Source organism: Silurus aristotelis (assembly GCF_946808225.1).
Source record: "Silurus aristotelis genome assembly, chromosome: 27".
NCBI lineage: Eukaryota > Metazoa > Chordata > Actinopteri > Siluriformes > Siluridae > Silurus > Silurus aristotelis.
Window position 1 is genome coordinate 14,693,376 of NC_139600.1, and position 25,356 is coordinate 14,718,731.

A 25,356-nucleotide genomic window follows, 5' to 3' on the forward strand; every position below is an offset into this window, starting at 1 on the left:
CGCTACACAACGTATGTAAGAGCATTAGAGAAACTTGTTAAAGAAAAAGATCCTGAATCAGAATTAAGCAACTCAAACTGACAACGATATATATATACCACAATAAACTGCAATATATTTTGATTTGTTGGTCACAAAAAGTAATAAAAATGATTCACATGATACAGTGACGGCTCTGATCCACTAATGTTGCCATAGTAACTGTTCACGGGGACTTGTATGGCATGTGATCCATTTAATCTAGGACTAATAAATTGACCAACAGGTTAAATAAGTTGTTAAAAAAATCAATGACACATGATAAATGTGATAAAATACCTCATCACCACATCATATACACACTCACCAATCACATGCTGCTAAGGGTGGCTCCATACGGATAGCTGACAAAAGCACATAATTACCATGGATGATAAACACTTAGAAACCTTGAAGAAGTCTTTAGATTAATATGAAGAGCTTTGCTGCAATGGCTTAGGATGACAACTGTTACAAACTAATTTGTGCTCAAGTCTCCATCAGGGAGCAGCTGATAACTTCAACATTGCTAAAATTATAATGAATGAATATCTGGACATCACCCAGATAAGTCAAATCAAAGCAGCTTTACAGAATGTAAGAATTAACGTGAATGATGTGTATTTATCCCTGATGGTGACTGTGGTGCAGGAAAAACTCCCTTAGATGTTATGAGGAAGAAACCTTGATAGGAACCAGACTCAAAAGGGGAACCCATCCTCATTTGGGTGACATCAGGAGTGTAATTATAGTCTTTAAAACAATACAGAACAGAGTGAGAACTAACATGAGCACTTGAGTGTGTTATTATGAGTGATGTTCTTTCTACAGTCTTATACAGTCATTTGAGGTTATGGAACCAGGAGCTACTGAGCAACTCATAAAATAACTCAACATTTGAGATCATCACACATCCAACACCAGTTTTTCCATGCCAGAGCCTTTAAACACTGAAAGAGGTCCAATGTCCAAACTTTACATGAAATCCAATTGGCGCTGATACATCTACTTCTTTAAAGGTCCATAATCTTCATGAGGTGGGATGTGACTGGAGCTGGAGCAACTTTAAGATGCCTTGGGATGGGGAGAGAAAAAGAAGCAGTGGAGAGGAATTAGCGTAGCTGCTGTTCATGATATTACCAGCACAAGTTGATAATGTGCATGTGATCAGATGTTCTGGAGCACAAGGTTATGATGTGAGACGTATGTTATGTGTAGTATTTCTTTTAGACTTCTTTTAGGACTTCTTTTAGGATTTGCTAAAAAGATACGTTTTTAATCTGCACTTAAACTGGGTGAGTGTGTCTGAGCCCCGAACACTGTCAGGAAGACTATTCCAAAGTTTAGGAGCTAAATGTGAGAATGTTCTACCACCTTTAGTGGATTTAGCTATTCTAGGAACTACTATAAGTCCAGAGTTTTGGGATCTCAAGGAGCATGATGGATTGTAGTGTGTTAGAAGACTTGGATAGATACATGGGAGATAAATCATTTAGGTCTTTGTAGGTAAGTCACAAAAGTTTGTAGTTGATTCAAAACTCACAACAGGTCATCTATGATAAGATTGGGGTTTTATGGTCATCTAGAAGGAGTCTGGTTCCTTTCAAGGTTTCTTCCTCTGGTTTTTTTTTTGTTTAGTTTTTTGCCTTCACCTCTGTTGCCTCTCGCTCACTCATTAGGGATAAACTGATTAGGGAAAATGTATAGGGATGTAAAGTTTTGATCTATAAATTCTGTTAAACTGCTTCGTGACAATGTCCATTTTAAAAAATGCTAAACAAATAATAATTTTATTGAATTTAAGAGAATTGAATTGAATTGAAGTTAAAAGGCAGCTACAGAAACCATACGGAGACGAATGAATGTTGATACATTGACACTTTATTCTTTTTCTGTTCAGGGTTTTCTTTCCCTGTGTAGAAGTACTGTGATTTTACACTGAGTATAATGATTTATAAAAGTAAAGGATCATTTAAGTAAATGAAATCGTAAGCGTCATCACAGCAGATTGCTGACCATAAACCACATTTATATTCATGCTTAAACATCACTGCTGCAGAATCTGTCCCTTTTCCTCAACGATCCCAAATGGTAAAACAGAAAAGAGGTGACGCAATGATATTTACAGAGAGGACTTTTCAGACACAAAACACTCTGATCTACACAGATAAAAATGTCAATCCATTTTTCTGCTTTTCATTCACATACAACAACTCAGTTTTAAATTCTTTTCTCACAGATCCAAATAAACTCAGTATTACAGGGATAATCAGCCCAGTTCCTGACAGGATCAGACCCTTCACCTGTTACAGCACAGTCTTCTTCACCTGCATTACTGTTGGGTTCGCCTTTCAACCAATACCTGAAGGAGAGAATCAGAGGATCATGTTGTGTAAAAATCTTTAACTTATCATCATTAGTAAATTTTAGTTCAGTGATTTCTTACTTAATAGTCAGTTGTGTATCGTCCACCCACTTCCACTCGCCCTCTCTGTCTCTGTCATTCAGACCAATCCAAGCTCCTCTGTTTTTCCTCAATATACTGATGAACTCCTGTCAGGTTGTAGTGAAATATAATAATAAATAAGAGTCTCTCTCTCTCTCTCTCTCTCTCTCTCTCTCTCTCTCTCTCTCTCTCTCTCTCTCTCTCTCTCTCTCTCTCTCTCTCTCTCTCTCTCTCTCTCTCTCTCTCTCTCTCTCTCTCTCTCTCTCTCTCTCTCTCTCTCTCTCTCTCTCTCTCTCTCTCTCTCTCTCTCTCTCTCTCTCTCTCTCTCTCTCTCTCTCTCACCTGTTCCTCTTTGCTGTTTATCACCACCAGATCTGCTCCTCTCTCTCTGCAGTCCTGTCTGCTCTCAGTCCAGCTTTTTGCCCCAGTGGAGGTATAGTAAATACTGGTACTAAAATGTGTCCATCCTGGAACCAGACAAATTCAATATAAAAATATTGAGAATTCAACTGTAATTAAATTGTAATTAAAAAATGTATAAAAAAAATTACAAATACATACATTTTATTTATAAAAGAAAATTGGAAGTTTTTCATGTTTTTGCAAATGTAAAATTTTGTCAGTATTATGTATTGCTCACCAAGTTTCTGTAGTTCCTCTTTATACTTTTGTAACTGGTCTCTCTCTACACTCAGAGTTTTGTAATTGGTCTGTAACTGGTCTCTCTCAGCTTTAAGGTTATTGTAACTGTTCTGTAACTGTTCTCTCTCTACAGTCAGGTTGTTGTATCTGTTCTGTAGCTGGTTGCATTCTGTATTCAGGTTGTTGAATTTGATCCACAGCACTGTGACGGCAGTCAGCAGGAGAACACACAGCAGCAGCAGCAGCACACACACTGCACTCAGTCTGTAACATCTGCTACTTGTACTCACTACCCCTAAAAAGAAAAATGGAATGGCCACACAGATGTGTTTTAATATAATTAATATAATTAAAATCAATACTCACATGATTATAAAATCGTACTATTAACATGTAGTTAAGCACTGAACAGTCTCACGCTGCAGTACCTTAGCCTTTTGTTAAAAGGTTTCTTTTAGGTAAGGCAGATTAGATTGACATGGCAGCACATAGAAGCTGAAATCTGATTGGACAAAAAATATAACATCCACATACACGTACTGGAAGCAGTGCAGCCAAGAGAAATGCTACAGAATGAAGAGAATAAACTGTTGTGAATAAATTAATACAATTTCATGGAACAAATATTAAAATTTAATGTAAATGTAGGTCAGTGTTCTGATAGTGTTTAGGCCAGGAGAGAAGGCCTTGCTGGCCCTGATGGCCCGTCACTGATTGAAATGACATTAAAAACCACTTGACACTTGAAAATAAAGTACCAGTCGTCTAAAATGGCCAAATGCTATGGACTCTTTCTCAGGCACCAGAGATCATAGCGGTATAGACCTACTGTAAAGCTCGATTCTTAACAATGAGGTATGTGACACTTTAAAAGTTTCTTTTCGTCTTTATCGATAGCTACTTAACTGTTTGCAATGCTTTAATTGCTGTCTATTAAACAGTTTAAAGTCTAAATGCAGAAAATGCCTCAGTAGTGTTGTCTGCACATGTGATCATTTGCTTGAGGGGAAAAAAAGGAAGTACATATTTTTTTAAAAAAAATGAGAGGGTGGGGGTGAGAGAGAGAGAGTGTGTGTGTGTGTGTGTGTGTGTGTGTGTGTGTGTGTGTGTGTGTGTGTTTGTGTGTGTGTGTGTGTGTGTGTGTGTGTGTGTGTGTGTGTGTGTGTGTGTGTGTGTGTGTGTGTGTGTGCATTTAGATCACATTACAAATTGTCTATTTTTATTTTACAGATTTTTGAAGCCTTTCTATGTTAATGAGCAGCTGCATTTTACACAGTAAATGAGATCAGTAAATGTGCAGATCAGTACATTTTCACACACTATTTCTGAATGTGAGTGTGTTGTTACCTGAGCTCTCAGATTGCTTAAAGCCTCCAGCCCTCTGGGTCTCCAATTTGTCTTCATTCATATAAATATCTTCATATGATTTCTTACTGTCACAGGAATCAGCTCGATTTTCTGCTGAAACTTCTGCATTTGCATAAATATCCTCCCTCATGTCCATTCTTCTCTCGCAGTAATCCTGATCTTTCAGTGCTGTAGGTATCAGTCCTGATAGACACACTTACTGGTATTTAATTGTCTTAATGTGCACTAAAGGATCGCTAACTGACTAAACACTAACCACAGTCTATTTCCTGTTTAATGAAACTTCAACATGCAGTGACGAACAAGTGACGACAGTGTGTTTTTCTGGGAATTAATCTATGAGCAGGAAGACCTTAAAACAGCCCCATCACCACACAGTTTCCTGCCTGAGTACACTAAATATATTATTAGTATGAAGTTAATCATAGATGTGATTGTATATTGAACCAATTAATTTTAGTACTGCTGAATTCTTCTAAATGTTTGTTCAGAGGGTAAGCAATAATTGTCTATCACAGCAGATCTAATAGTTGTTCCCATCTTGGCCTGTAATTTACGGTGTTTGAAAACTACTGTACATCCACACACATTCATCTGCTTTAGGTTGAGTGTCAGGATGTAAAGAATAAAACTTCCACCTCACATTCTCTTCCAACAGAGAGCAGAGAGAGGGTCCATATCCCGGGGTCTCTCTCAGACAGAGGGAGACCATTTTTGAGGATGAGTCCCATTGTTCATTTCTGGATATAGAGAAGGACCTCTGCAGGGGTCCTGGTTTTGACAAAGAAGATTCTGACTGAGGCAATTGACAAGAACGAATGTAATGTGTGTGTTCTGTTTACAGCCTCTGTTGGACTGTAGTTATCGTGGCGCTGTAGTGGCTCCCTGTAGCCCTTGTGCAGCAGAAGGTATTTAATGTATGTCACCTTAACACCTCCTAGTTTTTCACGAGACACCTGACTGCCTCTTCTTTTTGCTGCTACGGTTCTGCTTCTAAAATGTGTCACTCTGCGTACACTGTGTGTGTAGACAATTCCTACTGAATCTCAGAACTCGCCATCGCAAAGGGTCGTCGAAACGTTCAAAATAGGCGTGGCCACTTTTACTAAAACGGCAATAACTCGGTCCACATGTTTATGAGCTCAAACTTTGGTCAAATTAAAAAATTGTGGCTCTTGAATATTGATAGCGCCATAAGATGGAACAACCATATAAACAGCTATAATTACGCAACTGTTAGTCCAATTGACCTGAAATTTGGCTTGCAGTGTCTTTATCTAATATAACAAAAGAGTACATGAGGGGATTTGCGTATCTCGAAAAACATAGTCACCATCGGCTAATGAATTTGGAGCACCTGTTACACAATGATAAAAGAGGCCGATGTGGGAAACTCAATGTCTTGTTCCTTATGAGCTTAAATGCCTTGTGTGCTGGAATGCACAACAATGCCCTCTGAAGTATTCAGAGTTCGGGCCTGAAATGTACGTGATTCAGTGAAAAGGATGAACTGGATCAAATGCTATTCAATAAGCTACTGGATAATAAGTTTTTTTATTGTCTCTTGTTTTATTGTTGCATCATATTACATTTCAGAAAAAAAATCTTTCTTTGGTCCGCATTTTCTATCGTCGATTTTATTTCGTGATTAAACTCCAGTGAATGTAAAGCTTCATGACAATCCTGTGTGAACACTGTGTGAACACAGTGAGCGTTTACTGAAGCACTGCGACGTGAGTAGCTTTTATCTCAGAACTCTAATAAGATTCTGGTTTAACTGATCTGATCAGTCTTATGTAAAAGAAAGTGAATTTTTCCTTCCATATATGACTTTATTTAATGTGTTGCATTTCAGGACTGTTTTTTCTTGTAGGTACAGAGAGAAGTATAAATAGGACTGAAGAAATGTGATCGGGTTTTGTTTACTCGTTGAGTTGGCACAGCAGCGCTGAGGCTTTGGAGATCCAGTAATCGCTTGGCCTGTTGGACGGCAACATCACCGTCACCACAAAGTTAGTGGAGTGTCCTGTAAAAAAAGATATATATTTGTATAATTAGATTTTATAATTTTATGAACTGTATTCATAGTTTTATTTAATGTAAAGTGCCTTGAGAAGCTGTTAAAGACACTATATCTATACTAGGTATATATGCTATGTATATATAAAGATATATATATATATATATATATATACACCGTAATTTCCGGACTATTAAACGCACCCATATATAAGCCACACCCACTGAATTTGAGAACGATTTTTATTTTGAACATAAAACCTGTCTATAAGCCGCAGGTCTACACTGAAACTAATGAACTTTACACAGGCTTTAACGAAAGACAGTGTCTGTTACACGGCTTGTATCTAAACAGTAGCCTACCAGGAAAGTCATTGTTCACTGTCTTCCTCCTTCCTTTCACAACTATTTCTCTCGGGAGTTTTTCTTTTGGCATCGTCGTGCGTTTAAAAATCACCATCGGTGCAGCTTTTCTCCCGATGCCATGCAGCTCAGAACACAGGTGAAGTGTGTTTTCATGCCCGGTTGTTTTCAGCGTACGAATGATTCGCATTTCCTGTAGACACTCCGAGTGAGCGGCAGGTCAAACGTCAGAGGAACATCATCCATATTTATGATGTGGTGCGGCCCGATTCAGTGGGAGCGCATCTGATTTAATATAAAGAGTTTCATTGGTTCACCTGAAACCGTTCAGCAATTTCATTGGTCTAATGTTATGGGGTTCAGTTTTTTGGCTTGAAGTTTGTGAAACCGGGAAAAACCCAGGAAAAATCCATAATTAGCCTTTTCATTGTTTAAGCCGCGGAGTTCAAAGCGTGGGAAAAAAGTAGCAGCTTATAGTCCGGAAAATACGGTATATATAAACAATATGTTCTATAGTGTAGTGTACTGTACAGTTGTGTTACCTGTAGTGGACAGGGTTCCGGCTCTGGCGGAGGTTTTGTACAGCGGAGCGTGATACAGTGATGGATCAGGTTCATAATTCTGCTGAGGCTCAAATTGCACCACTGGCAGCATGGGGTTCATCACCCCTGGTAACGCATCCTCCATTACCATGTTCACATCATCCCATCGGCTCGAGTCCATGAACATCCCGTGCACTAACACCCCGTCTTTTATGCTGGGGAGCTACAGCCAGATGCACACACAAAAAAAAAAAAATGGGTTTTAGTCAACATGTAAAAATCAATCATTTATTAAAGATACATTTATGGTTACTAATTGACTACATCTGGCTAACCTTCTGGTCCTGCTCGAGTTCCTTGTCTGCTCCGAGGTTCTTCAGGCCTTCGTTGATGATGGCCTGGTCTCGGTACACCGTGGTCACGTTGAAGCGAAAGTTGAGCTCATCGATGGGCAGGTTGTACTTCCGCGCGTGATTTTGCAGCGTCCCTGTTAAACAGTAACGTGTGTGTAGTAAATCTTTTTGTAGATCACATAAGATCACACATTAGCTTGACTTGAAGAACACCAACCTGTCAGAAAGCCCTGAGGGAAGAAGAGCCCTGAGATCCAGAAAGACTTGGGCTGACCTCTGTTTATCCAGCTCTGTTTATAACACACACACACACACAGAAAAGAAATGACACCCACTGACTGTTTTGCAACCTAAAAATATGTGAGAAAAGACACATGTAGCAGAAAGTGGCTAGCTGTAGTTGGTGACCTTGTAATAGGTCAAATATCTCTAGCCATTTTTTCCTGATCCGCTTGTGCACATTTCCATCAACTTAGTGATGAGAAAGGCGAAGAAGGTTAACAATAACAGAAAGCAGCAACTGAGAAAAATCAGTATTTACAAACAAAAATTAGGCTAAAAATCTATATCTTATAGTATAGCAGAGTTAGCCTCTAACGACCGAATAGCTGCGAGTACAAAACAACCTCCATCAGGACAGACGGACATTAAAAATCAGCCTGAGGTTTCCTCACTGGGCGACAATCGCTTCTGCTTCAGTTCCCATGTAGGACAAGGAAAGAGATCTGACATGGTAACTAGAGCTGCAGGTTATTAAACCCTCGGAATGTAAAGTTTCTCTTACGTCTATGAAGGCGGTGCGCAGTGCCAGGTCTTGTACCCAGCTGCCCAGGGGCTTCAGAGACGGGTACGCAGCGCTGGCCCAGCGCTCCGGCACCTGGTTGTTCAGGAAGCTGTTGTAGATCCGCTCCATCTCCTCAGACATCACCACCAAACCAGCTATGGCCTTCTGCAAGGTGTGGAGGGAGTTCTACACACACACAGATCACAGTTTACACAGTTACATTAATATCCAAATCCTTATGTAGATCAGTAAATCTCTCTCTTTCTCTCTCTTTCTCTCTCTCTTTTTCCCTCTCAGTCCTGAGGGATACCTCTTCTGAAATTTCATGATGCATGTGCATGGAGTAAAACAATCGCTATTTTAAATTTGCACCATTTTAGTGAAGCTCACCCGTAACAAACGCAGAAGGCAGTTGAAACGGTCCACTTCCTGTCCCAGCACAGTCGTCAGGGAGTTCAGTCGGCCATTAGAGTCACGAACAAATAGGGTCTCTGCCACACCATCCATATTAAGTTTCTCTAAAAACACACACACAAACATACAGTGTAGGTGGAGTTTATGGTGGACGGTGTAGGTGGTGTAGTTTATGGTGGATGGTGTAGTTTATGGTGGACAGTGTAGGTGGTGTAGTTTATGTTTGATGGTGTAGGTTATGGTGGACGGTGTAGGTGGTGTCGTTTATGTTTGATGGTGTAGTTTATGGTGGATGGTGTATGTGGTGTAGTTTATGGTGGATGGTGGAGTTTATGGTGGACGGTGTAGGTGGTGTAGTTTATGTTTGATGGTGTAGTTTATGGTGGATGGTGTATTTCATGTTGGATGGTCTAGTTTATGTTGGATGGTGTAGTTTATGGTGGATGGTGTAGGTGGTGTAATTTATGTTGGATGGTGCAGTTTATGGTGGACGGTGTAGGTGGTGTAGTTCATGTTGGATGGTCTAGTTTATGTTGAATGTTGTAGTTTATGGTGGACGGTGTAGGTGGTGTAGTTAATGGTGGATGGTGTAGTTTATGGTGGACGGTGTAGGTGGTGTAGTTTATGGTAAATGGTGGAGTTTATGGTGGACGGTGTAGGTGGTGTAGTTTATGTTTGATGGTGTAGTTTATGGTGGATGGTGTATTTCATGTTGGATGGTCTAGTTTATGTTGGATGGTGTAGTTTATGGTGGATGGTGTAGGTGGTGTAATTTATGTTGGATGGTGCAGTTTATGGTGGACGGTGTAGGTGGTGTAGTTCATGTTGGATGGTCTAGTTTATGTTGAATGTTGTAGTTTATGGTGGACGGTGTAGGTGGTGTAGTTTATGGTGGATGGTGTAGTTTATGGTGGACGGTGTAGGTGGTGTAGTTTATGGTAAATGGTGGAGTTTATGGTGGACGGTGTAGGTGGTGTAGTTTATGTTTGATGGTGTAGTTTATGGTGGATGGTGTATTTCATGTTGGATGGTCTAGTTTATGGTGGACGGTGTAGGTGGTGTAGTTTATGTTGGATGGTGCAGTTTATGGTGGACGGTGTAGGTGGTGTAGTTCATGTTGGATGGTCTAGTTTATGTTGGATGGTGTAGTTTATGGTGGACGGTGTAGGTGGTGTAGTTTATGTTGGATGGTGCAGTTTATGTTGGATGGTGTAGTTGTAGTTATTGGTGGATGGTATAGGTTGTGTAGTTTATGTTGGATGGTGTGGTTTATGGTGGATGGTGTAGTTTATGTTGGATGGTGTAGTTGTAGTTATTGGTGGATGGTATAGGTGGTGTAGTTTATGTTGGATGGTGTGGTTTATGGTGGATGGTGTAGTTTATGTTGGATGGTGTAGATGGTGTAGTTTATGTTGGATGGTGTAGGTGGTGTAGTTTATAGTGAATGGTGTAAGTGGTGTAGTTTGTGGTGGATGGTGTAGTTTATGGTGGATAGTGAACTTATCAATCACCTGGAATCTTGCTTAGAATGGAGTCTGCGAGTTCGTGCACCACCTGGTCATTACTCTTCCCTCCAGCAGCTGCTGTGGATCGCGGCTGCACCTCCAGGATGGTGTTAATCAGAGTCGCTGTCTCTTGCCTCTGTGTGAACACACCAAGCACATCAGGTGTTCATTTGTGCAAGTCTTGTGCAAGGTTGTGCAGATGGAGGTGTTTGGTGTTAGTGTATGCGGGTGGTGGTGTTTGCATATATGGTGTTCGGTTGTGCAGATGGTGGTGTTTGTGACTAGCAGTGTGTGTGTGATTGTGTTACCTGGAAAGCCAGGTTCGCATTCTCATGCATGCCAAAGATCTCAGGATCATCGATGATGGGCAGATTCTCAATGTAGCTGTTATACTCGACCAGGCTGTCAGACTCGGGTGCGAAGTAGATCCCTGAGAACCAAAACGCTCGTCGTTTTACGTCTTCATGTATTAAATAATACTTTGGTAACATTTAACAGTTCTGTTTTAAATGATCCTGGTCACCCACCACTTGTGTGTGTGTGTGTGTGTGTATGTGTGTGTGTGTGTGTGTGTGTGTGTGTGTGTGTGTGTGTGTGTGTGTGTAAGAGTACCTGATGCTGAGTACTTGTACCCCTCCTCCAAAATCTCTGGCTCGAAGAAGCGTTTTAGAATGGTGCGCAAACAACGCTGATCCCAAGCGTCTGTTACTCTCCCTCCATATGTAATCTCTCCTACACACACACACACACACACACACACACACACACACACACACACACACACAACATAACATTGCTGCATTAGTATCAGTGATGATCACTTTTGAAACATTCTAACTTTAAATCGGTTTTTCACCACTGCCTAAAACTTTTGCACACAACTGGGTATATTATATAAACCTGACAGGACATTGAATAAGATGCGTCGTATCTTTAAACCCGGGACTAATATTCACACTTTCTGCCTGGGTACATATACTTCATTTTCAAAAACCAACAGTGTTTATTCTTGTTTTATTTTATTACAAAAGTGGAAGCCATTATTGGACTTATGCACTATGCACAAAGCCAGCTGCATGAAGATATGCTACATAAGTTGGAGTGGAGTTGGAGAACATCTCCTGCTATAGAGCTCTTAACTCTATTCACCCCCCCCAGAAGCCTCCTCACCTTCTCACCTACATCAGTACCTGATATTATCAACACTGTTGTGGCTGTAAATGAGCACAACTCTCCAGAAAAAAATCTAGTGGAACATCTTCCCAGAAGAACGGTGGTTATTATAACAGCAAACTAAAAAAGACTGAATGTGGAATGAGATGGAACCAAATCGTAAGTGTCCACAAACTTTTGTCCATATAGTACACACACTTCCTGCATGCACAGATGAGGGCTCGGGGACATGGTGCAGATCAATGAATAATTCAATGAATAATTCTTACTTAATCATGCTTTCTAATGCACACACACACACACACACACACACACACACACACACACACACACACACAGACACCCTAACACACACACATACCGGTGATGTAGATGAGAGCATCCCATGGGATGTTGCCTGTCTGGCAGTAGAGGTTTAGGTTGAGAAGAGCGCACTCCCTGTCACTGTCGTTGAACTCATAAGGGATGTTCCAGCCGAGAGGCCCAAACTTCTTTCTCTCCTTCACACACACACACACACACACACACACACACACACACAAACACACACACACACACACACACACACACACACATACACACACACACAAATTAGCATTCTACATTCAGATACTCTTTTACATGTTTAAATAAAAGAATGTACGAATATGCCTTCTCATACAGACAGCTCAGTGTGGTGTAACACACACACACACACACACACACACACACACACACACACACACACACACACACACACACACTCACATTCACATATATCCAGGTGGGTTTAAACGTACACATTCTACAATAACACTATATAACAGAATATCAGTATGTTCTTTAGGAGTCATTAATCACAGATATTGATTATGGTTTAACATCTATTTGTTTCGTGGACATTCCAGAACATTCAATGTAATTATAAATGGTTAAAAATTTTCCCTTTTTAACAAATAAAAAGTTGAATTAGTGATAATAGAGTAAAATACTCTAAATCAACCACAGAGGGATAAAAGGAGCCGTAGCACACCACCTAGTGGTTGATTATTTTAACAGGATGATTAGGGATGTAAAAAAGAAGCTAGCAGTCAGTGTGTAAATCTGGAGTGTGGGGTATCGCACTGGGAGTGTGATTATTATGTTGTGTGTGTGTGTGAATAGAAGTGCTGTAGGAGACTACGTGCACCCTGAAGCTCTGACCTGAATGATGGCATGGAAGAAACACAACCCATAGATGACCTTCCTCCACTTCCTGCCCAGGGTGTGTTCCTCGAAGAACGTGCTGCTGATTCCTGTGAAAGCTCGTCGTACGTTCGCACGGAGGCCCTTCGGCGGCTCGTTAGTCACCTAGTTGCACACAGAGAGAAGAGAGGAGGTCACACTGGTGGAACTCATACACACATCATGTCATCACATCATTTGAGTGTGAAATGGCTGATGAGAAGCTCTGTCATTAAGAATGTATTGATGTGTGTGTCTCTTCGTGTGTGTGTGTGTGTGTGTGTGTGTGTGTGTGTGTGTGTGTGTGTGTGTGTGTGTGCAGGTTACCTTGACAGAGTTTTGGAGTACAGTGACGGGGAAGACGCTGGTAGGCATGGAGCTGAGGAACAGCCTGAAGTTCTCATGGATAATAATGTCTGCGAAATTAACCAAAACACCAATCACATCTCAGAGCACTAAGAAGCAGCCAATCAGCATGCAACAGTTTTCTCTATTCTGATGTTCCTCTCAGTGGTTTCCAAACGGATGACCAAGAGCATTTTTTTTGAAGAATAGAAGTTCATTTAGGTTTAGGAACACGTGCAGTGCTTTTTTTGAGTTTTATACTCACGCAGTGACAAACACAAATGCACACACACACACACACACATACACACACCTGGCTCAGAGAAGCTCTTGATGATTTCCTCCATGGCCAGCATCCAAGAGATGGCGAGATGGCAGTTCTGCAGGAAGATCCAGTTCCCGTTCTTCTGAGCTTTGGTTATCATCGCCTCCGCTATCGGGCCCTGGCCCTGACCCAGAGAGATCGACTCCACTCTACACACACACACACACACACACACACACACACACACACACACACACACACACACACAAACACACACACATACATAATGATCTTGTACTCATTGGAGACTCAGGTAGTCTCTCTATACTTCTGTTATTAGACCTTAGCTCTGCCTTTGATACTGTCTGTCATAAGATCTTACTTTCCCGCTTAGCAGAATTTGGCATATCAGGCTCTGCACTATCCTGGTTTTCCTCTTATCACATCTCCATACACAATTCCAAATCTCCTACTGTCTTAATTAAACAGGGTGTCCCACAGGGCTCTGTTCTTGGCGCACTACTATTTATTCTGTACATTCAGCCGCTTGGCAACATCATTCGTCGACATGGTTTTAGTTATCATTGTTATGCTGATGATATTAAGTTATATACTGCTTGTCAACCAGATTCTGTTAATGTAAAATCCTCACTCTCCTCTTGTGTTAGCGAGTTAAAACAATGGCTACACTTAAATTTTCTTAGCCTGAATCCGGGTAAAACCGACATTCTGATAACTGGTCCCCCATCTCTAATAAAAAACAAATCTGTGGACTTTAGTCTTGATCTGGATGCTACTACGATTTTCCCCTCAGCTATTGTTAGAAACTTAGGTATCATATTCGACCCCTCGCTATCCTTTGATGCCCATATTCACAGCCTCTCCAAAACATCTTTTTTTCATTTACAACGAATTGTCAAACTGCGACCTTTTATTTGCAGAAATTATGCTGAAACATTAGTGCATGCTTTGATTACGTCCCGTCTCGACTACTGCAATTCACTCTTCTCTGGTCTATCAGCTCACTCAATCTCACGTTTACAGTACATACAAAACTCGGCTGCCAGAATGTTAAACTCCAATAAAAAATCTGCCCACATTACTCCTATATTATTTGATCGTCACTGGCTGCCAGTCTCATCTCACATAAAATATAAAATCATACTGCTCACTTATAAGGCACTAAATGCCCCCCCCCCCCCCCCCCATATCTTTCCGATCTTCTCTCATTCTATGTTCCTTCACGATCACTCCGGTCTTCAAATTCTGAACTTTTATGTATTCCTAGATACCGTCTATCCTCTGCGAGTGGCAGATCCTTTTCAGTCATTGCTCCAATACTATGGAACTCCTTACCCATTGCACTCAGAACCATCACCACTCTGTCTGAATTTAAATCAAGGCTTAAGACCCACCTTTTCAACCTCCACTATCACTCAATGCATATGTGTTAGGAGTCCTTCATTTTTTCTGAAATGTGGTGTATGTTTCATGTACTATGTAGTGTTCTTTCTCTTGTCCTGTATGTTTTTGTGTCTGTGTTGTCTTTGTTATTAACTCATGCAGCTGCATGTGATCCTTCTTCCTGGGCAAATGTCCGACGAATATGTTTATGTTTATGTATGTTCATTATATTTCATCTGTCTTGAAATATTGAACTATTGTACCTTGTAAAGCGTCCTTGAGCTTGGGAAAGGCGCTATATAAATTAAACTTATTATTATTATTATTATTATTATTATTATTATTATTATTATTATTATTATTATTATTATATCACAAATCTTACTGTTATCTCAAATATGTAATTGTGTGCAATGCCAGTTATTTATATTTTCAACCAAGTCTCCATAATTATTTTCTAATATTCACCAAAAGCTAAATGGAAAAAGCATTTCTGTGTTCTGAACCGTCAACATGGATCCTGTTTACTGATAATAATCGCTAGGTAATTAGCACCACATCTACTGCATTATCGTCTGGATCCCAGTGTGAATGAAGCATTGTGGGAGTTTGGTGTGTTTCTCGTGTACCTGTCCAGGTATCCACGCTCCTTGGCGAATCTCTGGAAGGCCCCCATGGGATCGGAGCCGGTGCTGAGGATGAACACCAGTGGCGTAGAAGGAGACATGTCAGCGTACAGGGTTGCCAGATCCACCGGTGGATTTTCTACGAATGCCTTTCCGAGACTAACGATCACAAACTCGGTCACAGCAAGAACGACCTGGAGACATGGACCCAGGGAGAAGCGTGGGTACAACCACACTGACCTCTGTACAACTAAAACAACACTCAACTAACACGTGTAGTGCCAAGCGAACGTTGTTCTCCTCTACCTTTTCTTCACTGAAGCTTTTAATCAGGATGAGCTTCTGGAAGGGTCTGAGACGCTCATTCCAGTGACCTCTGACCTCAGGTTGCTTGTCGGAGGGGGTGTCTTCTGAGTAGGGTGCGAGTTCTGTTACATAGCCGTCCCACTGGTTTGGGTTCACCGCTACCTCCAAGCGTCCTGCATGGAGAAAGACAGAGATTCAGAGCACATTATAAAGAATATTTCTTAATAATTATAATAATAATAACACACACACACACACACACACACACACACGAAGTGTTTAGCATACCCAGCTGTACAGTTACTGGTGTTGATACAATGTCTTTCTTCATGCCTCCGAAGCAGGGCAGATTCTTCTCAAGGTCACAGCACGTCTCCCACATGAAATCAGACAACCAGGGAGCACTCGGCTTCTCCGGGGTCTCCTTCACACAGAGCGAGAGGGAAAGAGAGTAAGCGAGAGAGTTTATATCAACAACTAATTTCAGTTAACATGGTCTATCTGATTATATCATTTATAAACGTTAGATGCCTAAGACTGAGCATGAGATTTTCATGGAGCTGGCTTTGTGCACAGGGACACCGTCATGTAGAGGATCCAAAGACGTCCTGTTTAATTGTGTATAAAACCTTGTGGGATGAGTTTTGGGAAGAACCACATATGGCTGGAAAAGACAGGTGTCCCAATACTTTTGTACATACAGTGCATGAAAAACACAGGCACAAACGCAATTAACAATTAGCGCAGTTACATCTCATTTATGACTTAGCTTATGGTGGAGAAGGCCGATAGGATATTACAGCTAATAAACATCAAAGCAGCACACACTCTCACACACACAGACACACACACACACACACACACCCTATCCATGCCCCCTGCTCCTCGCAGGAAGTAGAACCACTCTTGTGGTAAGATTTCCTCCCTCTGCATCATGATCTCCACACACAGCATGAAGCTGTAGATGGTCTTGTGTTGCTCGAAGAGGCCTCGGGAGACGCTGGTGTACGCGCTGAACAGCGTGGAATCCAGCAACGTCTGTAAGCGCACACTGAGCTCGCTGTGCTTCTCTGATGTCTCGATAGTGCTGTTGAACAGCTGCAAAACACACACACACACACACACACACACACACACACACACACACACACAATATTATCCTGAAATTTATGCAACACTATGACTATGTTTTCCATATGTGTGTGTGTGTGTGTGTGTGTGTGTGTGTGTGTGTGTGTTACCTGTTTGAAATACTTAAGGGAGAACTGATACATGGGGTCGATCTCAGAAAGACTGGCGATGACGAAGTACATGACGGAGCCTCGTGTGGCCACGGGCCGATATTTCTCTCTGGCTGTGTTTATCTTCAGCTCTGTGGCTTCAGCTTCCTCCAGACGGGATTTGATCGCCTCGGAGGTCACCTGCACACAGATACACACAGATGTATGAAGATCTTACAGTAGCGTGTGTGTGGACTTTTCTCACAGCCATACACCATAAGAACTGTGGTGTCCATGTGACGTCTGACCTTAGACTCCTGCAAGGTGGTGATGAGCTCCTCGTTGTCTAGAATGTTGCCCTCTGAGGTGAAGAGCAGCTTGAGGATGCGCTCCTCGATGGCTTTGAGCTGGTTGCGGTCGGCGTTGATGCGCACGATCAGCTCGTTCCTCTGCTCCTCCAGCTCGGGACGCTCCAGGCGCACCACGTCACTGTGAAGAACGAGCGAGTAAAACACCAAACACCACAAGAACAAGTGAGGAGAAACGGGTTTTTATCAGGTTTTTATATGCAGTTACAGACTGTGTCTAATAGTACAAATGGATATTTTTAAGCCTGTAGCTTAAACTTGAGGGGGACACTCGCTCTCAAATCCACACCAGTAAACATCTCGGAATCACAAGATAATCATAAAAGCATGAAAACACCATCATATAGTAATTACCTGAGGAGTTGATCTTCCAGTCCTGATTTAGTCACTGTAAAGTTAATAATGGTCACTTTGATGCAAACCTGTGGGCAAAGAAATGATTTCAACATCATAATTAACTGCTGTTTAATGTAATTACACATCCAGTGCTGCATTCGTGTAACACCACAGACTCATTACACTGTACTGCATAACAGTACATACAAAACTAAAACATGTGTATTTCCCTAAAAGAGGATTCCAGCTGATGTTTTACCCCCTACAAAAGTTTTTTAAATACTCGGACACACACACACACACACCTCGGGGAGGTAGTGAGGGTTGGCCATCTTGGTGGTCATGTAAAAGCGGAAGTTTTTGTCATAGTCGATGTCGGAATCTCCCAGACGGATCAGCGTTCTGCCACCGGATACGAAAGTCTGCTTCAGCAGGACAGGCTCCAGAGCAGGGTCCAGAGTTTCTTTAAGCTACACACACACACACACACACACACACACACACACACACACAAAGAAATTCAACTCGCATATGTGGTCCATCTCTAAACTCTGTGTGGACATCACTGAATTCAATAAGATCTCCTGGTATTTCTTTACCATGTGTTTACTAAAGAATGTAAAAAGTTCTCAAAATGGTGACCACAATTATCTACATCTTAGTGTGAGGTGAGGTGAGGTGAGGTGAGGTGAGGTGAGGTGAGGTGAGGGCATAAATGTCACCTCTTCCAGTAGGACAGGCATGCCCAGGCGGATGCCGTTCTCGAGAGTGCGGAGAAAACCGGTGTCCGTCAGTTTAATAACCTTCAGGCCGTTCTTCGCCTCTCGTGTGCGGATCCAGCGGTTTGCCTGAAATTGCAGAGAAGGTCGTCAAAACCCTTCCTGAGTCCTATTTGTCCTATTACATTTGCATTGATTATAATGGAATAAAATGGCATAAGGACTTGATCAGAACAGGTCACCTGATCTTGGGGGTCGATCATGAGGGGCCAGCGGCGTCCCCGGGTCACCAGGATGCCGTTCTCGGTGGACACGTTGTCACGTGGCAAACCTTCAGCGTTCCACTGGCGAATCTCAAACGGGTCGCCCAGAATTCCAATCATACTAAAGTTGGAGCTGATGGGGATCCCAAACTCCTGACAGCGTGAGATCCACTGCTCTATCAACTACACACACAGAAACAAAGCTGGCCATTGGTTTCTCTTTCTTGATTAGACGTAAGAATTGTGTGTGTGTGTGTGTGTGTGTGTGTGTGTGTGTGTGTGTGTGTGTGTGTGTGTGTGTGTGTGTGTGTGTGTGTTAACAGTGTACCAGCTGTCTATAGTAAGAAGTGAAGGCTCCGTAATAAGCTACGCATGCGGCTCCGATGAACACGTTTCCGACCACGTTGTTGATCTCCATCTCGAACAATGCAATGCTCTCCTGCCAGCGCACGCGCTCATCAGCCAGCGCCGACGTCAGCTTCCCCGAACGTCCCAGCCGAGCCTTGGTCAGAGCCATGTTTTCAGCTGCACGCAAACAGTCACACATTCTAACACATACCAACACTTCTATATGAATTAAAAGATTATTTTCATTTTGCTAGTCACTCACCCAGGGACTCTTTTTCAGCGAGGCTGGAGTTGAACTGCTCCTGCAGTACTGCGATCTGGTTCTCCACCTCCTGCAGCTTGGCCTGCTTCTGCTTCAGAGTTGCTGAAGTAGCGTCGAGCTCCGCCTGGTAAAGAACAAGCAATATATATATATATAAAACAAACAAACCGAGACATGAGGATTAAAGAGGAGAAACGTTATTAACTCACCTGGGCGGCGGCCAGCTTTTGCTGTTTAGGCCCGACTTCTTTCAGCACGCGGGAATAGTTGTCAATGGCTATAACCCACATGCACATGGACCTGCAGGCTTTAGAAACCTTCTCCACCTTCTCAGGTATAAAATCAGGGTTCTGAATGTAACGCTGCAGCTTTTGAAGGACCTGTGGACGGATGTTTTCTTTGTCGTAGTCGGTCAGCCTCTTTAGGAAGTTCGAGTCACCGAGGACCTGCTTAGCACCCGCCCAGTCTGTCCTGTGTTTGAGGAATGATGGGAAATCAGGCCGAGATCAGGAGACCAGAGTAAGGGGTAATCATCAGGTACATCATCAGGGTGGGGGGATGCCTGATGTGTCCTGCCTTTGCCAGCAAGCATCCCCCACCCTGATGATGTACCTGAGTACACTCATCACTGCAAATTAATTTAACATAAACACCACTCCTATTAAAAAACGTCTATTATTTAAGGACCAATATAAGCCCCGCCCACTTTACATTAATTACACAATATCATTGAAAAAACACCAGTCATTGATTCTTCATTCTGTATAATAATTAATAACTAACACACACACACACACACACACACACACACACACACACACACACACACACACACACACAGGTGACTCACTTGCTGTTAAGCAGGATACACACTGCCTCCATGACAGTCATGACAAGGTCAGGAGGTTTGGTGAACACACGGATCTCAGAGATGTCGGCCTTGTCCAGAGAATCCAGAGCCTTGTTGGCCTTCTCCAGAACAGGTAGTGCCTTATCCAGGTCTTCCCGAGCTTCATTTGCGATGGCCTTTGTAATACGCTCTTTCTCTTTTGCCAACGCCTCATCTTCCTTCACCACTTTGCGCACCTATGGGGTTAAAGAGCAGACGAGAAAGCTATAACTCAAATCCATCGATCATCCATCCATCCACCCCTCCGTGTTTTATTGTTATCATCCATCAATCCTATAGGAATCAGAGTTCCAATTTTATCATCCATTAATTATGTAATTAAGTGTTCAATTTCCTCAATCCATCCAATAAACATCTCTCCATTTATCTGTCTGTTAGTCTATATTCCAGTCCCTAATTCCATCAGTCTCTGTCTATCCATCCATCCATCCCTCCATCCATCTATCCATTAACCTATTTTATTGAATATAAAATATGAAATCTACACTATTAATTCAGCCATCCTTTATATAGTATTTTGCTGATTCATCCTTTATACACACACACACACACACACACACACACCTGGTCAGCGCTCTCCTGGTCCACAGCGATTTTCTCCATGAGGGCATTGACGTCGATGGATTTCTGTTTGAGCACGGGCTCCAAGGCTGACAGCTCCACCTTCATTTTATCCACAAGTTCATTGGTCTCCAACAGCTTCGTCAGACCATTTTTCACTCGATCACGAGCCTGCCAACACACACACACACACACACACACACACACACACACACACACAGAACTCAGTGTTAATTCTCTCTCAATCACTCATACCCCCTTAATGTATAAACTGTATGAGGGAACACTGTAAACATCACGTCACATCCATATAGAAATTTGATGTCGTGTGTTCATGACCCTCACCGTCTCCAGCTGCTCCCTCTTACTTCCCAGCATGCTTAGATAAAGGTTAATGAGCTCCAGATAAGAAGTGGGCGTGGTGTAATAGCGGCGGCGGAGCTCCGAATAGAAACGTTCGGCCATGTCCGTCACGCTCATGTGGATCTCCACACACATCTGAGACAAACAGTTTGACATCTCCTCGCTGCCAAAGTCCACCGTCTGGAAAAATGTCTGGGAGACAGACAGGAGAGCCTCGTGCGGCCACTGAGACACGGAAAGAGACAAAGAGACAAATTCATTATAGTAATAACAATAAAAAAGTGCAACACTAACAGCAGGAAGACTATAACAGATGGGTTTTTCTACTTTCCATGGAACAGTATAAAATGGTATGATCAGTTTTTTATTGGGCTCTAGCTATTAAAAAGATTTCCATCAAAATAACACTGTAGCAGACATGCCTCAAGAGAGCAAGAGAGAAAAAAAGATTTCTTGGTCTGGCAAGTCAAAAATCTATACCATCTGTGCAGTGAAGCATGGTGGTGGAAGCATCATGCTTTGTTTCTCAGTAGAGTAACGGGGAGACTTGATTTAGGAAAGGAAGGTTTGTGATACTGACCTGGACAAACCAGTCGATTGTGCAGCAGTTGACGAGGGAAGGAAACATACGGCAGCGTGACCGGAAGGCATCACCTACTGGACTCATACACAGCACAATGTGCAGCTTCTCACGTACACGAGAGATGAAGAACTGGAAGACCTGCATGAAAAAAAAGAAATAAATCTGGATTATATAGAGCAGGAGGGATAAATGGATGAGTGATTTGGTAAGAGTAATAGATGAAAAAACAGATAAAAAGAAGGATTTGGAATAAAGGGGTGGATGCTTTAGATAGATAGATAGATAGATAGATAGATAGATAGATAGATAGATAGATAGATAGATAGATAGATAGATAGATAGATAGATAGATAGATAGATAGATAGATAGATAGATAGATAGATAGATAGATAGATAGATAGATGGGAGTGTAGGTGAATAAAAGGATGATGCATGTTTTTGTATGCAAGTGTTAAACAGATAAATGGATGGATGTACCTCATCCCTTTTGCCCTCGGCGATACCCGCCTCCTTGGCGCGGGGCCGTGTCGCTGCCAACACCTGCTCAAGCTCATCTTTCTCAAACAGGTTGGGAACCTCACCAGAGTTCAGCATGTTGTTAATATCCTCCAGGAACTCCTCAACTACAATCTGAGAACATCACAAACAGCTCATTAACACATTTACTCCTCAGATCAAAGCTACGTCCCTTGTGGAGTGCAAATGCCTCTTCAGGTATGTGATTTTAGCCCGTTTAGAAGGCAGTGTTGGCATTCTGGTGGTTCAGTGGTTAAAATATTTCTGGTACTGTTGGCATTTTTCTTGAATACTACATAATTATCATTTCACCTCCTTCACTTAACCATATTACACTTCTGCAATTCCACTCTATATCTAGTGATACATTGCTTTTTCCTTCAAGTTACTGAACTCTACACACACCACCACACTTTACACTCTCTAGCTGCTCTGTCTCTATCTTCTTCTCCCCATCGTACCCCCTTAACCCAAAAGCTGCAGAAATTTGCAGGCAGAAAGTTTCACAGAAAATCAATTCACTGTGCTTTCTCTCATATTGAATCTTCTCAACCCGAACAATTCTACTGACAGTCTTGAGGGCCTTGCCCAAAGGGCCCAACAGAGGCAGCATTGCAACACTAGGGTTTGAACCTCAAATCTTTCCCACTGAACCACAATAATGAAGTAGCACGAGGTTAACATTGAATTTCAGTCCTCGTCCTGTCTGTACCTGTGTGTCAGTGAAGAGAAAAACCATGTCTTGTCCATCAACGCCAGCCATCTTATAGAGTTTACGCAGATCCTCATGGAAACTGTCGTAGTTGTAACCACGGCTGAGTTCGATCTGGAAGCAGCGGTAGCCGCACATATGAGCAGCCAGTCGTGTGAGAGATTGCTTCCCTGTCCCGCCCACACCGACTAACAGGGCATTGCCACGCTCTTGCCGAATCATGCGGGCGATTCTGAAAAAAATTACTAAATTACTAGTGGAACTAAACAGTATGTCAGGAACAAAGACAGACTTTTTGTTACTGGTTCGTCCCTAATGTACGTCTAAATGATCCATGTGAATTAAACTCTAATCTGATCCATAAATAGTTACATACAGACCTGCACAATAAGAGGCCATTTGATTGACACAAAAACTATATTTACACTCCAATGACTGGTTCAATCCAGTTCCTTAAAAGACTGGATGCTTGACTTCAGTCGATGTCTGTATCCTGCTGTACAGAAATGTTACAAACTCTATATTTATATAGATATTATAAGATTAAATGTTATTCACTTTGAGAGTTTTTCCTTTTAAACACTCTTAGCACTAGAATTACCAATAATCTGTGTGATATTTATCTAAAATTACTTTTTAAGGTTTTTAAGATGAAATTAATTGCTCAGGGTCTACATCCAGGATACCGTTCTATGATGGGAATTTGGATTTCCTGAGATTTATGGCTGTCTGGAGGAATGAGTTCAGAACCCATCAGATTTTCTTCCTAAATGCTGTATATCCTGCATGTTTTTCCAGGTGGGATCAGTCCCTGAAATCTAAAAGGTTCACTTGGTCATTTCCTTGCATTTTCTTTCTTTCGATTTATATGGTTTATGTAAAACTTAAGTGATGGATGTGGATTATGTTGGTCCGCTGGAAAACCACGTGACTACTGTCTTCACTTCCCACACACCTTTACCAGGTTTTCAGATATGAATGGAGCTGCGCAAAAACTTTTCCGAAGACAAAGGAATAAGAGAACCCGAATCCATATTACAACCAACCAATCAAAGTCATGTGACCTGACCAACCTGGAGACGTGTTCGATGGCGTCCTGGAAAAACACAAGCTTGGTTTCCTTGGAGAAGACTAAGTTGTAGTCATCCAGGTAGTCCTGAAGAACATTCCGGATCTTTTCTGTGTCTGTCAGGTCCTCGTAGACGCGGTCAGCCTTCTCTGCTCCCACCTACACAAAACGGGAATGAGTCAGCAGAAACTCGAGCAACGTCTGAATACCCACATTTTGTAGGTCTTAAGGACTGCTTCATGTGGGGACGATGTTTCTTTTTAAAAACATTAAGATGCCTCAGATTCTGACTCTAAATGAAATATATTGAGATCTTTAGTGTTTGACTGAATGAGCTTAGAGTGTGGAACCATTTTCAGGTCCAGAACTGTAGAATGTTCTGAGATCAGATTTTGGAAATTACAGATTATATCCCGTCTTGGTAAAGTGGGTTTAAAGACTCACTGGGTTCTTGTTAAATGGCAGTTATAAAAAAAATAGTACCATTAAAACATCTGACTGGATATAATGTGTAAAAGAGTCACCTTGATGAAATCTCCAAAAATGATCGGTTGCTTGGAGAGAGAACTGGGGTCCAAACTGATGCTGAAATATTTATCTGAAACACACAAAGACGAACACTCATTAAAAGACTGAAGGAGAAACGAAACAAACTGCTTCCTGTAGCTTGGAGCTCTGGTGCAGTAGATTATTTAGAAATGATTCTTTTAGTAAATGAATATAATGAATTTCTGTGATGTGGAACACAGTTGTTCTGTTACACTCTGTACACCAGATGTCCATTTTCTCCTTAATGTTCCTGATATGGTGATAATGTTCAGGTCTCGTTACCCTGTTGCAGGAGTAATTCATCTCACCTGTTGCCCGTTACCACAGTGTTCCATCAAAAATGCTTGTACTGAACATTTAATATTGGAAAAAACTAAATGTTCATCATTTTATCATTTGTACACAAATAAACTACAGTACTGATGGCACTCAGGAACCTTTTCAAGCCTGGTACTGAAGTTTGTTCAGTAAGAGTTTATTGTAGTGTATGGTGATGGTTCTTACTGGCCATCTCGCAGATCATGGTGTTGAAGTAGGTCTTGTCCGTGTTGTTGATGAGCCGATCATGAAACACACGCTGGCACTCGTGACAGAAGAGACGGAAGATCTGGTTGTGATCCTGCACAGTGCCAGGCTCACACTGCAAAATGCCTGAAGCATACGAACACCATGAATAAAGTGTGTGTGTGTGTGTGTGGGTGTATGTATGTGTGTGTGTGTGTGTGTGTGTGTGTGTGTGTGTGTGTGTTGCTTTGCAGTAAAAATTCTGTAAACATCATTTTCTATCTATCTATCTATCT

The 25,356-nt window shown here is 41.8% G+C and overlaps 2 protein-coding genes across 2 annotated transcripts in view; both read right to left on the reverse strand.

Annotated features, from left to right (window-relative positions):
* Positions 1–1,921: 1,921 nt before the first annotated feature.
* LOC310721361 (uncharacterized protein) lies at positions 1,922–4,760 on the reverse strand. The gene is made up of 5 exons (XM_083533013.1): positions 4,454–4,760; positions 3,105–3,401; positions 2,807–2,931; positions 2,465–2,571; positions 1,922–2,380 (listed from the first exon to the last, which is right to left on the reverse strand). The coding sequence occupies exons 1-5, from the start codon at positions 4,608–4,610 to the stop codon at positions 2,239–2,241; spliced, it is 828 nt and encodes a 275-aa protein (XP_083389139.1). The 5' UTR covers positions 4,611–4,760; the 3' UTR covers positions 1,922–2,238.
* Positions 4,761–6,285: 1,525 nt separating this feature from the next.
* The window catches only part of dnah6 (dynein, axonemal, heavy chain 6), a 38,101-nt gene continuing 19,030 nt past the window's right edge, over positions 6,286–25,356 (reverse strand). Inside the window, exons 46-80 of the mRNA XM_083532637.1 lie at positions 25,061–25,207; positions 24,532–24,605; positions 24,012–24,166; positions 22,939–23,170; positions 22,188–22,340; positions 21,707–21,847; positions 21,109–21,351; positions 20,767–20,934; positions 20,143–20,378; positions 19,502–19,763; positions 19,293–19,416; positions 19,011–19,207; positions 18,662–18,865; positions 18,423–18,548; positions 18,006–18,170; positions 17,719–17,786; positions 17,305–17,485; positions 17,018–17,197; positions 16,641–16,874; positions 16,065–16,200; positions 15,777–15,949; positions 15,474–15,664; positions 13,489–13,649; positions 13,158–13,246; positions 12,810–12,956; positions 11,989–12,127; positions 11,067–11,186; positions 10,763–10,884; positions 10,461–10,590; positions 8,926–9,053; positions 8,536–8,721; positions 7,969–8,041; positions 7,734–7,885; positions 7,399–7,621; positions 6,286–6,500 (exon numbers count right to left, since the gene is read on the reverse strand). Of these exons, the coding sequence (XP_083388763.1) occupies positions 6,397–6,500; positions 7,399–7,621; positions 7,734–7,885; positions 7,969–8,041; positions 8,536–8,721; positions 8,926–9,053; positions 10,461–10,590; positions 10,763–10,884; positions 11,067–11,186; positions 11,989–12,127; positions 12,810–12,956; positions 13,158–13,246; positions 13,489–13,649; positions 15,474–15,664; positions 15,777–15,949; positions 16,065–16,200; positions 16,641–16,874; positions 17,018–17,197; positions 17,305–17,485; positions 17,719–17,786; positions 18,006–18,170; positions 18,423–18,548; positions 18,662–18,865; positions 19,011–19,207; positions 19,293–19,416; positions 19,502–19,763; positions 20,143–20,378; positions 20,767–20,934; positions 21,109–21,351; positions 21,707–21,847; positions 22,188–22,340; positions 22,939–23,170; positions 24,012–24,166; positions 24,532–24,605; positions 25,061–25,207 (5,564 nt within the window). The 3' untranslated portion in view covers positions 6,286–6,396. The remainder of the gene's footprint in view (positions 6,501–7,398; positions 7,622–7,733; positions 7,886–7,968; positions 8,042–8,535; positions 8,722–8,925; positions 9,054–10,460; positions 10,591–10,762; positions 10,885–11,066; positions 11,187–11,988; positions 12,128–12,809; positions 12,957–13,157; positions 13,247–13,488; positions 13,650–15,473; positions 15,665–15,776; positions 15,950–16,064; positions 16,201–16,640; positions 16,875–17,017; positions 17,198–17,304; positions 17,486–17,718; positions 17,787–18,005; positions 18,171–18,422; positions 18,549–18,661; positions 18,866–19,010; positions 19,208–19,292; positions 19,417–19,501; positions 19,764–20,142; positions 20,379–20,766; positions 20,935–21,108; positions 21,352–21,706; positions 21,848–22,187; positions 22,341–22,938; positions 23,171–24,011; positions 24,167–24,531; positions 24,606–25,060; positions 25,208–25,356) is intronic.